The sequence below is a fragment of the Eriocheir sinensis genome, chromosome 65, assembly GCF_024679095.1.
Source record: "Eriocheir sinensis breed Jianghai 21 chromosome 65, ASM2467909v1, whole genome shotgun sequence".
Classification (NCBI taxonomy): Eukaryota; Metazoa; Arthropoda; class Malacostraca; order Decapoda; family Varunidae; genus Eriocheir; species Eriocheir sinensis.
The window spans coordinates 9419391-9434361 of NC_066573.1; the positions used below are offsets into that span (position 1 = coordinate 9419391).

Here is a 14971-nt window from a genome sequence, read left to right on the forward strand (position 1 = left end):
AAGGAGAAGGAGGAGGAGGAGGAGGAGGGAAACGCGAGACTTCCCACATTTCCTATTTAGATTAGGCGCTTGACGGACGCAAGGCTCAAGTTAAGCAGGGCAGAGAGAGAGAGAGAGAGAGAGAGAGAGAGAGGACAAAAAAAAATGCCACGGAAAAAGAAAAAAAAATGAAAAAAAATAAGCAAAAGAAGAACGGTAGAGGCTAACGAGGGGAGCGGGAAGAGTAGGAAAGAAAAAGGAGGAGAAGGGAAGAAAAAAGGAGGAGGAGGAGGAGGAGGAGGAGGAGGAGGAGGAGGAGGAGGAGGTGTATATCTTTCCATCGTGTTAGCTTCTCCTCAGACACGTAATCATATAAACCAAACAAACAAACACACACACACACACACACACACACACACACACACACACAGAGAGAGAGAGAGAGAGAGAGAGAGAGAGAGAGAGCAGGAAGCAATTTACAGCTGATGCAGTCACAGCGCCTCTAAATGACTTTGCACAGGTGAATCTGGGAGGCTGACAGGTGAAGGGCGGACACTCTCACCCACTCTTCCTTATTTACCTCCATTTCACCTCTCTCTCTCTCTCTCTCTCTCTCTCTCTCTCTCTCTCTCTCTCTCTCTCTCTCTCTCTCTCTCTCTCTCTCTCTCTCTCTCTCTCTCTCTCTCTCTCTCTCTCTCTCTCTCTCTCTCTCTCTCTCGAGAGAGAGAGAGAGAGAGAGAGAGAGAGAGAGAGAGAGAGAGAGAGAGAGAGAGAGAGAGAGAGAGAGAGAGATTTAATAGTGACAATATTGCTTCATCTAATGGATAACTTATACAACCAGTGTTTAACCATATTATTTAGTAGGTTCAACTGCACACTTCTCTGATACTCATCCTAGATACGTAGCCTTTGTATTTTTTGGATTGGTGTGTGTGTGTGTGTGTGTGTGTGTGTGTGTGTGTGGATGTATGTATGTATGGATGTATACACACAGCAAAGTATTGCATCCAGCGTATTCTAATTTAGCGACCCCAATCAGTTGCTACCCGCATATTCCATCCACATTTTCCCGTCTGACGATTTTTTCCCCTAGAAAATATCTGATCGTATTCGATGACTATGTTTTTGAAGTGGACAGATATTTCCCATAATAGTTTATCAGTCATATATTCGATCCCAGATAGATAGATAGATAGATAGATAGATAGATAGATAGAGGTACATTGATTGATATAGATTGATAGGTAGATAGATAGATAGATAGATATAGATAGATAGATAGATAGAGAGGTACATTGATTGATATAGATTGTTAGATAGATAGATAGATAGATAGATAGATAGACAGAGAGGTACATTGATTGATATAGATTGTTAGATAGATAGATAGATAAATAGATAGATTGATAGGTAGATAGATAGATAGATAGATAGATAGATAGAAAGGTACATTGACTGATATAGATTGTTAGATAGATAGATTAAAAATAGATAAGTATACACATGAATCTGAAATACTAATCACTGAAACTATATGGCGCAGACTTTAAAAAATGCATTAGAACGGAAAAAAAAAGTTTATAAAAAAGAGATGATGGACGCGGGTCGGGCGGAGCGTGCTATTCCCGCGGCCCCTCCCGGCGTGTGCCTGACTACCCGGCACTCTGGAGGCCGGGTACAGATTAACCACGCCGCGATGTCCTCGGTTCTGTATTTTCCTGCCGTGTGTTGTTTGGTTTGGGTGTGTTTGGCAAGAGTCCGTTGAGCATAAAATGAAAGTCGTGTTAGCGCTGTTAATTCTCTCTTTCAGGTATTTTTCTATTCAGTGTTTTATATTGTCGGGTTAGGCGTCTCTCAACCTTTTTACCCCTGCGTAACCCTTAAAGTAAACTGTACTGAGTGCGTCACTTGATACACGAAACAGTCACGTACAGGTCCTGTCCGCTGAGTGGGCATTGATTAGTGAAGGATGCTGCACACTGGCGCCGTACAGACATCACTAAATATATCCCCAATGGTTGTTATGTTTTTTTTATAACATAATAGGTTAGATAGGATGATGTCTATATTACAATGTTTCAATAATCTGTTGTGCATGTATTGTAATATTACGATCATGAAAGGAAATAACAACTCAAAGGAGCCGTACAGACATCACTAAATATATCCCCGGAACCCCTAGGGACCTTTTATAACGTAATAGGTTAGATAAACGTGTGTGTTATTATGTGCATGGGATATAATATTAGACAACACATGGTTTATTTCAGTGTTACGGAGTCATTATATGTATTTCTACTTCTCATTTCAAATTAACGACTAAGAAGGTTTTTTGTACCTGAAAATTGCGCCACGTACTTATACCTTCCAAGGACGGTGAAATATAAAACCTCAGCATTTATTTTTCCACTGCACTCACCTTTAAGCCTTCTAAATGACTTCTCTCTCTTTCCAGGTGGAGGCGCGAGGCACAGCCAGGCCGCGGAGGTGACACAGCCAGGCCCCGGAGGTCACGGCGTACCCGGTAACCTTGAGTGTCGGTCCTTGGACGCTGGGCACTGTAAAGGCAGGAAGGGCTAAGGGCCATATTTTTAAACATTTCTGTGCCCAAGAACACGTAATTTACTAGTCTTTCGTGGGAGTTAAGAGCATTTCCAGGGGCACTTTTATGGCCCTGGTGTTAGTCTGAGCCTTCTTCTGTACCGTGAACTTAAAAGAACACTCATTAGAACTCGATTAACCTCCTTTTTGGCCTTTGGAAATAGTTGGTGTGAGGGGCGGGAGCATCTGACAATACCAACCGATACTTTGGTCGGTGTCATGTTCACTGGCGGGGATAATCCTTCAGGGAGGGACACGTGGACTTGGTATCATTGCTTGGGGTGTGCTACTGCGTGCTCATTGGGCAATTCTTAACTTGTTCTAACGGTCATGAAATTAGCCGCAGGTTGGATCTAGTAAACAACAGGGAAATGAGCGGCGCAGAGACCTTCACCCAAGCAAAGATGCCAAGTCCGCGAGTCCCTCCCTGAAGAATTACCCCCGCCAGCTGTTGTGACCCAGACCACGGTATAGGTTACAGGGTCGTCACAGAGTACAAGGGTGCATAAGCAGTATTTTTTTTTTACGTGCCAGCCTATAGCGCCGGAAGGCTTTCTTGTGGGGCCTGGATGGTAGTCAGCCCCAGTCCGTCATGGTGCAGGCAAGTGTTTTTATAGTGGCGCCATCTTTTCTTGGCTCATGCTGTCCCCCGGAGCTCGTTCTTGATTCACTTGGGCGGTTTCCTCTAGAGTCCGGGTTGATGGTTGGTCTTCAAGACAGCATGTGGGTAGTCGTAAGCCACAAGGCGGTGACTGAAAAATCCCAGGTGGTAGCGGCGGATTCGAACCCGGTGAATGCGGGACCCGCACGCTAACCACTCAGCCACCGCCTACGCGAGTATAGGTTGATTACTGAGGTTTCAGACACCAGGTCTTTGTGAGTGATTCCTTTACCTGTCTCTCCCGCTATCCAGTTTTGTTTTTTTGTCCCGATTCACCAACTCTCGTTATTCCCACTCAGGTCCATCCACCTTCCCCTCTCCTCTCCCTTCACATCCTCGTAATGGCACACTCATGGTGATTTCTCGGGAGTTAAGGGGGTGTCTCTTCTGGTATCTTGACTTCAAACTCACCACCGGCGCTGCTCTCCTTCCGTGTGACTGACTTGTGACTTGTCGTGTCTTGCGTGACTTACCTGGTGACTTGAACACAGGTGACTTATCAAGAGCGTTCGTTCCGGTTGATGGTGTTTGTCCTTCCTCGCTTGTTGAGACCGCGGTGTTTTCACGTCTCTCTGGCAACACGTGGATATTCAGCAGACGCAACCAGTTCGCTTTACCTCGTCTGCTACATGTGAAGAAAAAAAAAACGCGTAAAACTGATCTATGTGTGTATTTTGTGTGTTTGATCTTAACCCTTCCTTTCCAGCGTCATGTAACACACGGTACTGGTGACCTGCTAGTGTAGATAAGTGATTCATACCTGGTGCATCTGATCCCACGCACCCGCTAAAGGAGGAGGAGGAGGACACGAAGCCGAGGGCGTGGCGAGTGAGCCCTGACCCGTGATACTGAAGGAGGCGCTGACGAGGCTCGAGACTGAGGCAGCATCATGAAGGGGGTCCCGGGCGTGGCTGCGGCGTGAGGCTGTGAAGGCGATGTGAGCCGCGTCAGGAGGGAGAGTGTACCCATGACGTGTCCCTTCAGCAATGCCCGCGTGCCAGGGGTCGAAGACGGGGGGGTCGGCGGAGGCGGAGGAGGCGGGCGTTTGTTGGGCACCGCGGGGGGACGAATGTGGGAGCGAGGCACCTCCATTGATACCAGCAGCAGTGGAGGCAGCCCCGTTAGACAGTTGGGCAGCGTGCAGGAGCGGGTCAACTCCTACACCCGCATGACCCGCTCCCCGTCCGAGCCTGTGGCGGTGAGACGCAAGGCCTCCGGGGGCGCGGCGCGGCGAGGCGGAGACGTGCGGGCGCGACTCAAGGGGCAGCAGGAGGACGGGGATGACGGGGCGCCGCTCCTCACGCCACCCCGCGACCCCCCCGACCCCAAGCAGCCCCTCAGCATCCAGAACCTGACGGAGGCTGTCTGGTGCTTCATCACTATACCCGTGAGTACGAAAGCTGTTTTTTGTTCATTTTAAGCACTCACCGACCCCTCCCCCCCTCCCCCCATTACTCACTCCTCCTCCATCCCCTCACTTAGTCACCCCTTCCTCTCCCTTCCTCAGTTCCCTCTCCTTCCCTTTACTCTCTCCCCTCCCCTTAAATACCCCCTTCTCCTCCTCAATCTCTCCCCTATCCTCCCACCATTACACCAATGATAAAATAAACTGTGTGTGTGTGTGTGTGTGTGTGTGTGTGTGTGTGTGTGTGTGTGCTTATCTTATTTTCGATTTGTTTATTTTCTTTTACCTCTCCGCCCTTCGCTTTTGTTTGTTTTGACTCAATTTTCTTTATTATTCCTTCTCATATTTCTCTTTTACGCATCCTTCTTCTTCTCTTCTTCCTAACTCTCCTCTTACTACTACTACTACTACTACTACTACTACTACTTTACCCCTTCCTATACGCCCTGTAAAATATTTATGTCAATCAACCTTAATACATTTTTCTCACCTTTTTTTCTTCCCGCCCTCTTGATGAAAACGGTGAATGTGTAAAGACTTGTTAGAGAGGTTACATGGGGTGTCTTTTCCTTTATTTTTTTTACTCTAGCGATATTAATTCCGGTACAGCATCGGCCTCTGAGAATATTGTTGCTATACGAATATCTACACACGGGTGAATTCGTGTATAATGTGTGATTTTGCGAGCGTGTCTATATATACCTCTTCACTCCTCCTCCTCCTCCTCCTCCTCTTGCTTTTCAGTCTACTCCGTCTCTTCCTCTTTCGCCTCCTCCTCCTCCTCCTCCTCCTCCTCCTCTTGGTTTTCAGTCTACTCCGTCTCTTCCTCTTTCGCCTCCTCCTCCTCCTCCTTCTCCTCCTTACCAGACTTTTCTTCCTCGTCTTCATCTTCATTCGCGCTCTCCGTAGTCTCATTTCTCATCTTAGTATTTTTGCAACGTTATCACCTCCTCCTCCTCCTTCTCCTCCTCCTTCTCCTCCTCCTCCTCCTCCTCCTCCTCCTCCTCCTCCTCCTCTTACTCCTCTTCCTTCCACAAGACTTCTCATCTTAATGCTATTCACCAGGCCCTTGCAAACTCTCTTACCTGCCACACAAGATTACTTTTCTCAATTAACCTAAAGTCTCCTAGTCCCCCCCCCCATTCTCTCTCTCTCTCTCTCTCTCTCTCTCTCTCTCTCTCTCTCTCTCTCTCTCTCTCTCTCTCTCTCTCTCTCTCTCTCTCTCGAACACATAAGCAAACACACGCACAATTTATCTCAATCCCAAACTCTTCCTCCTCTTCCTCCTCTTCTTCTTTCTCTTCCTCCTCTTCCTTCACGACCTTCTTCTCTCCCCTGACACGACTTTCTCCCTCCCAAGGCAAGGGTTTTCCAGACTCCTGAAGACGAGAGAAGATTTCGAAAGAGGACCATCAGTCACTCCCTCACCCACTCCCTCACCTACTCCTCCTCCTTTACTCCCTCCCTCTCCCCCTCACTCCTTATGGTGGGGTTGATGCGACATTGTGTGTGTGTGTGTGTGTGTGTGTGTGTGTGTGTGTGTGTGTGTGTGTGTGTGTGTGTAAATCTGCCTCTGCCTTCATCGCTGCACAAAGACTCGCGTTTCCAATCATAATTCACAAGAGCAAGCCGGAGAAGTACTGATTTAATTAAGATTTTTTTGTTGTTATTTCCAAGCCAGATTGTTTTTCGGGCCACGCCGCTGATTAAGTGAGGCCTTAGCTAAGAAAAGGGAGGTTGATGTGATTGATGGAGCTGTTGTGAACCTAACCAAACGTTGTGCCTACTACTACTACTACTACTACTACTACTACTACTACTACTACTTTTTCTTGTTCTTGTTCTTGTTCTTGTTCTTGTTCTTGTTCTTCTTGTCCTTGTTCTTCTTCTTGTTCTTGTTCTTCTTGTTCTTCTTGTTCTTCTTGTTCTTCTTCTTTTATTATTCTTATACTACTACTACTACTACTACTACTACTACTACTTCTACTACTTCTACTACTACTGCTACTACTGTTTATTCCTTGATCCGTGAAACTCGTTGTTGGGTTTGAATGTAGAACTTGGTCAAACACAAACACAAACAGCGGGGAAAATATGAGTTCCATTTGAATTCTTCGCTTTAAGTTTTTTTCTGAACTTAGTCTCAGGAGAAGGAAGAAAGAGGAAGAGGGACAATGGATGATAAAAGAACGTTAGGGAGAGATACAAGGGAGAACAGACGTAAAACAGGGAGAGAGAGAGAGAGAGAGAGAGAGAGTGTGTAGAATGTCATTATGTAAGTGGAGTAACATAACGCTACTTACTGAACGATTAATGTGTGTGTGTGTATGTGTGTGTGTGTGTGTGTGTGTGTGTGTGTGTGTGTGTGTGTGTGTGTGTGTGTGTGTGTGTGTGTGTGTGTGTATGTCAATATCTTAATCTATCTGCCTGCCTGTCTGTCCGTCCGTCTGGTTGTCTGTCTGTGTGTTAGTCTGTAAGTATATAGTTATGTATAATTATTCTTGTGTCGATGTAAAAATGAAGAAATTTATAAAAGTCTCAGGATAAAAACACTTCATTTTCACTGACAGAAAATATCGCAGTAAAAATGAGAGTCAGTCAGTCACGTTGAAATCCTGTCATATTTGTTTATTGAAGAGCTATGATTCGCAAATATCACCGTTAAACTTGTAATCTATAGCCGCTAAACTAGTTACTTATTGTCGCTGAACTTGTAACCTATCGCCGCTAAACTTGTAACCTATCGCCGCTAAACTTGTAACCTATCGCCGCTAAACTTGTAACCTATCGCCGCTAAACTTGTAACCTATCGCCGCTAAACTTGTAACCTATCGCCGCTAAACTTGTAATCTATCGCCGCTAAACTTGTAACCTATCGCCGCTAAACTTGTAACCTATCGCCGCTAAACTTGTAACCTATCGCCGCTGAACTTGTAACCTATCGCCGCTAAACTTGTAACCTATCCCCGCTGAACTTGTAACCTATCGCCGCTAAACTTGTAACCTATCGCCGCTAAACTAGCTATCTATCGCCGCTAAACTTGTAACCTATCGCCGCTAAACTTGTAACCTATCGCCGCTAAACTTGTAACCTATCGCCGCTAAACTTGTAATCTATCGCCGCTAAACTTGTAACCTAAAAATAGATGAATCTGAAAAAATAAAAAATGAAAATAAACAGAACCCTTGCAGCGCGTAATGGAACAACCTGATGACGAACACGCATTTTACCTCTCAACACAAACTCAACAATAAAAAAAAATACGTAACATATTTTTTCGCTCTAAAACTTTTCTAAACACTTGATCTCATTGTTTTTATTCTACATTCTTTCTTTCTTTTTCGTTTTCTGTCTTATTTTCCCGCCTTCATTCCCTCTCTCATTCTCTCCTCTCTCTCATCATCTTTTATTTCCCCATTTACGCCTTCCTCTCCTTCCCTCTTTCTTTCCTCCTTCTTCATCATTATTGGCCATCTTTTTATCCTCATTTCTCTCTTCTTCCATCCCTGCTTCCTCTCTTCCGTGTCAAACCTATTTCCCATATCTCTTCCTCTCTCCTTCCTTTCTATTTCTCTCTTCCTTCCTGCTCTTTTTATTTCCTTCTCTCTTTCTCATCCTTCCTCCTTCTCCCCCTCCCCTAACATATTTTATCCTCCATATGTCCTCCTCCACCTTTCTCCGTTCTCTCCCTTCCTCCCTCCTTTCTTTCCCCTGCTTGCTCTCTCACTATTGCTCCCTTCCTCCCTGTCATCATCCCTCAGTATCTCCTTTCCTCCCTCCCTCCCTCTCCTCCCTGGCTCCCTTCTTTCTCTTCTTTGTTTTCTTCATTTTTCCTGCCTCCTTATGCCTCTATGTCTCTCCCTTCTCTTATCCTCTCTTAAGCTTCTTCCTTCCTAGTTTCCTCATTTCCTTTTTTCTATATTTTCCTTCATTCCTTCATTCTTTCATTATTCTTATCTTTCTCCAAGTCTCACCTTTCTCTTCCCCTTTTTCCTGTTTTTTTCTGTGTAAAACTCTCTCTCTCTCCTTTCTTCACCCCCTTTATCCTGCCTTCTTCTTCCCCTCTCCTCTATACGAACTTCCTTTCCTCCTCCTCCCTCACAACCAGGTGGAGGGAAGAGGTGTGGAGGCTCAAAGGTCCACGATCCCTTCTGTACGCTCCCCATGTAAATATGAGAATACCTGGGAGTGTGTTACCTGTTCGTCTCTACCTCCCCTCTCCTGCCTCTCTTCCTCTGCCTCCTCCTCTCACCTGCGCCGTCATAGCCAGGTGATAGGAGAGTGTGTCGCTAACCTAAGAGTACCGAGTATTAATTTTATTTAGGCTTATAAACTCTGAAGGCCTAACGTGTCGTAGCCGAAGGATCTAAAAAACCGCCCAAGAGTTTCAAGAGAGCTCTCGACCCTTTAGTAACCTCTCTTTCGGCCACTCCTCTTTTTTTTTTATCGGAACAGTGCTCTTTTGTTTTTATTTTGTTTGTTTTTTGCGTTGGATCTGTTTTCTTTACTGTAGATAGAACTTGTAACCTATCACCGCTAAACTAAACCTATCACCGCTAAACTTGTAACCTATCACCGCTAAACTAAACTTATCGCCGCTAAACTTGTAACCTATCACCGCTAAACTTGTAACCTATCGCCGCTAAACTTGTAACCTATCACCGCTAAACTTGTAACCTATCACCGCTAAACTTGTAACCTATCACCGCTAAACTTGTAACTTATCACCGCTAAACTTGTAACCTATCACCGCTAAACTTGTAACTTATCACCGCTAAACTTGTAACCTATCACCGCTAAACTTGTAACCTATCACCGCTAAACTTGTAACTTATCACCGCTAAACTTGTAACCTATCACCGCTAAACTTGTAACTTATCACCGCTAAACTTGTAACCTATCACCGCTAAACTTGTAACCTATCGCCGCTAAACTTGTAACCTATCGCCGCTAAACTAAACTTATCGCCGCTAAACTAAATCTATCGTCGCTAAACTTGTAACCTATCGCCGCTAAACTAAACTTATCGCCGCTAAATTAAATCTATCGTCGCTAAACTTGTAACCTATCGCCGCTAAACTAAACCTATCGCAGCTAAACTAAATCTATCGCCGTAGAATCAGTAACTTATCGCCGCTAAACTAAATCTATCGCCGCCAAACATGTAACCTATCGCCGCTAAACTAAACCTATCGCCGCTAAACTAAATCTATCGCCGTAGAATCAGTAACCTATCGCCACAGAAATAGTAACTTATCGCCGCTAAACTAAACCTATCGCCGCAGAATCCGTAATCTATCCCCGCATCATCAATAACCTAACGCCGCTAAACTATATCTGTCGCCCGATAATCTGAAACCTATCGCCGCTGCATTACTAACTTATCCTAGTCAAATTAGTGCCGTGACCCTACTAGATGTGGCGTGGGTCGTGTAGGTGAACCCAGACTCAAATCTTAATGGGGTCGAGGGAGGATCGTTACCATGGCAGCTCGTGGGTAAACGGAGTCATGTGCTGGAAAAATAAAGGTCATAAGTTGTTTACTGTGAAAATATGACCAGTCTTTTTCAGGTGGCCCGCGATGTTTGTAAGCACAGTAAGGGTTGAATATCAGGATTTTGTGGGTGACTTTCGACGACTTGAAACTTAATGATACTGCATTTTTTTAATTGGAGTTGTTAGATGTTTTACGAGTTCTGTATTGATTAGAAGGGATGTTTATACTTAGCTATGGATGTTTATATACTAATGTTACTAATGTTGATATTTCTCTCTCTCTCTCTCTCTTTTTTTTTTTGCAGGCCGACCAGGTGTTGCTCTCTCTCGACACTCTCCTCCGTTCAGGTGACCTCGAGTGGCGTGCTCTCAGGTGAGTCTCAGGAGCACTCTCAGGCAGGGAAGGGCGTGAGTGTTTGTTCATTTGTACGCCAGGTGTGTGTGTGTGTGTGTGTGTGTGTGTGTGTGTGTGTGTGTGTGTGTGTGTGTGTGTGTGTGAAAATTTAGGTCACTGTTGTTGCTTTTATTGTTGTTTTTTGTGTTGTTCCTTTTGGTGAAAGTGTTTTTTTTGTCATTTTTGTTGATGTTGCAGATTCGTTTATACACTTTTTTTTTTGCCCTTTTTCTGTTTTCATTTTCTTTTCATTTTGTAGTAGTAGTAGTAGTAGTAGTAGTAGTAGTAGTAGTAGTAGTGCTTGTTTGTTTTCACTATAGTATTGATGATGATGGTAGTGTCGTTGATGGTGATAATGATGAGTGTTGGTGATAATGACGATGATGCAAGTTACTGGTATAGTGATGGTAGTTATGGTGATTGGGGTGACTGCAGTGGTAGTGGTGATGGTGGCGGTTCTAATCCCTTTACCATACACTGAATCCCTCTAGATCACGTTACGCCCTTGGGTTCGACTTTCTAATAACACGATCGGTTCCTTTGACCTTTCTCGCTCCTTCAGTCACTTCCCTTCTCGTTTCCCTCGCCTGCATCCTTTCTGTCCATTTCTTTTCCTCCTCGTTTTCCTCCTCTTCCTTCTTCACCTCCTTCCCTTCCTCTAACTCTTCCTTCTTTGTCTCCTTCCCTTCCTTCTCTTCCTTCTTCAGCTCCTTCCCTTCCTCTAACTCATCCTTCTTTGTCTCCTTCCCTTCCTTCTCTTCCTTCTTCACCTCCTTCCCTTCCTCTAACTCTTCCTTCTTTGTCTCCTTCCCTTCCTTCTCTTCCTTCTTCACCTCCTTCCCTTCCTCTAACTCTTCCTTCTTTGTCTCCTTCCCTTCCTTCTCTTCCTTCTTCATCTCCTTTCCTTCCTCTAACTCTTCCATCCCCGTATTTTCTTCACCTACTTCCCTTCTGTCACATCTTACTCCCCTCCTTTTCTTCTCCTTCTTATCCTCCTCCTCTTCCTCCTCCTCCTGTAGCTCATTCCCTTACTTCAATTCCTCCATTTCCATAGTCCCATCACCTCCTATTTCCCTTGTCTCATGTATTGCTTTCCTCCTTTTCTTTTCCTTCTTAATTTCTTCCCTCTCTTCTTTCTTCTTTACCTCCTCTCTCTCCTCCATCTCTTCTGTGAGTGCCTCCTTATCCTCTTCATATCTTTCTCAACCTCCTCCTCATCCTGGAATCTTCTTTGTCTTGCTCTTCCTGCTCCTAATCCTCCTCCTCCTCCTCGTCGTCGTCCTCCTCCTCTCACCTTACCGCGCGGGACAGGTGATTATCAGGTGACTACGGCCCATTAGAGCAAGCAGGTGCCTTAATGGTTAGCGCCGGAGGGGAGGCAGCGGCCGAGACACACCTTGCACGCTATCTGCCGGCAACGAGGCTAATACTTCGTGGGCTGATTGCGAGGCTGACTGATGAGGGATGAGCTGGGGCGTTTATCTGCCTAACTTAACCATGCATTCACCTCCATCCTCCCTTCCGTTCCATCCCTCCATCCCCATTGCTGGCGTTCATCTACTTTCACCGGCGTTCATCTGCCTTCATCACCTTCCTTCCTTCCTTCCATTTCCATTGCTTCTCTCTTTTTCTTTTCCATCTTCATTACGTTTCTCTATTCCCCTCCTTTCTTTCTATCCCTTCCTCAGTATTTTTCCTTCTTTTCTTCAACTCCTTTCCCTCCTTATCATCCCTTCATTCCCATTGCTTCTCCTTTTTCCTTTTCCTTTCTTTGTACTTTTCCCTCTTTCCCTCCTTCCTCTCTATTTCTTTTCCTTTTCCTTCTCTCTCTCCCCCAGTTTCCTCCTCACCCTCCCTCCGTTTTTCTACCCACACTTTCCTTCTCTCCTACCCTTCCTCCCTTTCCCTCACCCTCAGTTCCTCTTCCACTCAACCTTTCGCTATCCTAACTTCCTCCCTTCCTCCCTTTCCCTGTCTCCTGTCCCCTCTTTCCTCCCTTTCCCTGCCCCCAGTTCCCTCCCTTCCTCTCTGTCCCTTTCCCCTCCCTCTCTCCCTCTCTGTATTTTTTCTGCCCCCTCCTTCATTATCTCCCTTTCATTGCACCCTGTCCCTTCTCCCCCCTTTCCTTCACTCCAGTTTCCTCACTTCCTTTCTTTCCCTCCCCTAGTTCCCTCCTTTCCTTTCTTTCCCTCCCTTCCTACCTCCCACTTTCCTTCCTAAGCTCCCTCACCCGTCACCCTCAGCTGCTCAGTCTCCTCCCTTCGTCCCTTCATTAGCAGTCCCTAATTTCCTCGGTTCAAAGAAAAGGAACGCTAATAGAAAACGGAGTGTGGCGGAGACAGGGCAAGGGGGGTCCTAATTAAAAAAACGGCAGTAAATTCAAGCGAAAAATAAACGTTGAAATAGCCACGGGTTGGAACACTAAACGTAATATTGTCGTTGTGTTTAGGGAAATTGAACGGGTCGTATCAAGGTAGGAAAAGAGAAAAAAAAGGTTAGGTTGTTGAGTTAGTAAAAGGAATGAAAGAAGAAAAAAAAGGTTAGTTTGTTAGTAAAAGGAATGAAAGAGGAAAAAAGGTTAGTTTGTTAGTAAAAGGAATGAAAGAAGAAAAAAAGGTTAGTTTGTTAGTAAAAGGAATGAAAGAAGAAAAAAAGGTTAGTTTGTTAGTAAAAGGAATGAAAGAGGAAAAAAAGGTTAGTTTGTTAGTAAAAGGAATGAAAGAAGAAAAAAAAGGTTAGTTTGTTAGTAAAAGGAATGAAAGAGAAAACAGGTTAGTTATGTAGTAATTATAAACGGAGTAAAAAAGAAGGTGACAAGCAGGTGCAGGAACAACTGAGCATCGTGGCGGAGAGCGTGCAGGTGTGAGACGATTGGCACCTGGACGATCTGCTCACGACTCTCATCACGTAAAAAATAAAGTTAATATAGAGGGGAAAAAATAAAAGCTTAGTTAGTTAGTAAAAGAGGAAGAAAAAAGACGAAAAGGTGAGTTAGGTAGTTGGTATAAACGAAGAAAAAAGAAGAAAAAAAAATAGTTGGTTAAGAAGGAAGAATATACGTAAATATAAAGGAAGAAAAAAGAAGAAAAAGTTAGTTAGTGAGTTAGTAAAAGAGGAAGAAAAAGGAAGAAAAGGTGAGTTAGGTAGTTAGTATAAACGAAGAAAAAATAGTTGGTAAAGAAGGAAGAAAATACGTAAATATAAAGGAAGAAAAAAGAAGAAAAAGTTAGTTAGTGAGTTAGTAAAAGAGGAAGATAAAGGAAGAAAAGGTGAGTTAGGTAGTTAGTATAAACGAAGAAAAAATAGTTGGTAAAGAAGGAAGAAAATACGTAAATATTATGGAAGAAAAAAGAAGAAAAAGTTAGTTAGTGAGTTAGTAAAGGAAGAAAAAAAGAAAAGGTTAGTTAGGTATTGAGTAAAAACGAAGGAAAAAAATAAAGAGATAGATTGTAAAGAAGGAAAAAAAAAGATGTAAATATTAAGGAAAAAAAGAAAAAGGTGTTAAAAATTAAGAAAAAAAAGAAAAGATTAGTTAGATAGTTAGTGTGTCAGTATAAAATAAAAAATGAAAAACAAAGGGCCAGTCTAACCCCCACAGATCAGAAAGTCATGAATATATAAACAGAGAGGCGATCAGACTCTTAAATATTCATCCACTTAGTCATTCCCTTTAAGCCTTTTCCGGTAAGCGATCGGCGTTGTGGGAAATCGTTTGACGGCGGTTAAACACTTCCACTAAATAGGGAATATAACACGAGTGGAGGAGGAGGAGGAGGTGGAGGTGGAGGAGGAGGTGGAGGTGGAGGAGGAGACACCACGATTAGATCTTTTTGTCTTCATTATAAAAGTGGTTGATGTGTAAATTGAATTCAGTATTATTAAAAGGCTTCGAGATAGGTAGATTAAGAGAGAGAGAGAGAGAGAGAGAGAGAGAGAGAGAGAGAGAGAGAGAGAGAGAGAGAGAGAGAGAGAGAGAGAGAGATTATAGATGACATTGTTTCGGTATCACTTAATTTCGCTCACATTATCACCTTCAACAGTAATTCACCTTCTATAAATAAAATAAAATAAAGTTACCTGAAGCTGGCGTGGTGAACATGAGGGTTAGATTCTGTCATAGTATTACAAAGAGAGAGGAGTTAAAAAAATGTCCTGGTCTTTAAATGTTGATATCCACAGACTTTTTAAAGCGCTCATTCATTCTTTTGATAATTATCGGTAACCGTCCGGGATGAAACATGTGTACTGACCGTCGGTGGATGGTTGCACACACACACACACACACACACACACACACACACACACACACACCTGTAACCCGGGTCTCTTTGCAGGCGTAAGCTGAGCATCGTTGCGGAGAGCGTAAGGGAATGGGACGACTGGCATCTAGACGACCTGCTCACGACCCTCATCACGCAGCTCGGTGAGTGAGGA

The 14971-nt window shown here is 44.1% G+C and overlaps 1 protein-coding gene across 2 annotated transcripts in view; it reads left to right on the plus strand.

Moving 5' to 3' along the window:
* The window catches only part of LOC126987604 (head-specific guanylate cyclase-like), a 376569-nt gene that overhangs the window by 334203 nt on the left and 27395 nt on the right, over window positions 1-14971 (plus strand). Inside the window, exons 8-11 of one of the 2 annotated variants that reach the window (XM_050844723.1) lie at window positions 2435-2503; window positions 3948-4628; window positions 10449-10516; window positions 14872-14960. In XM_050844723.1, coding sequence (XP_050700680.1) covers window positions 4209-4628; window positions 10449-10516; window positions 14872-14960 — 577 coding nt within the window. In that variant the 5' untranslated portion in view covers window positions 2435-2503; window positions 3948-4208. The remainder of the gene's footprint in view (window positions 1-2434; window positions 2504-3947; window positions 4629-10448; window positions 10517-14871; window positions 14961-14971) is intronic. The other variant, XM_050844724.1, reaches the window with a different exon arrangement.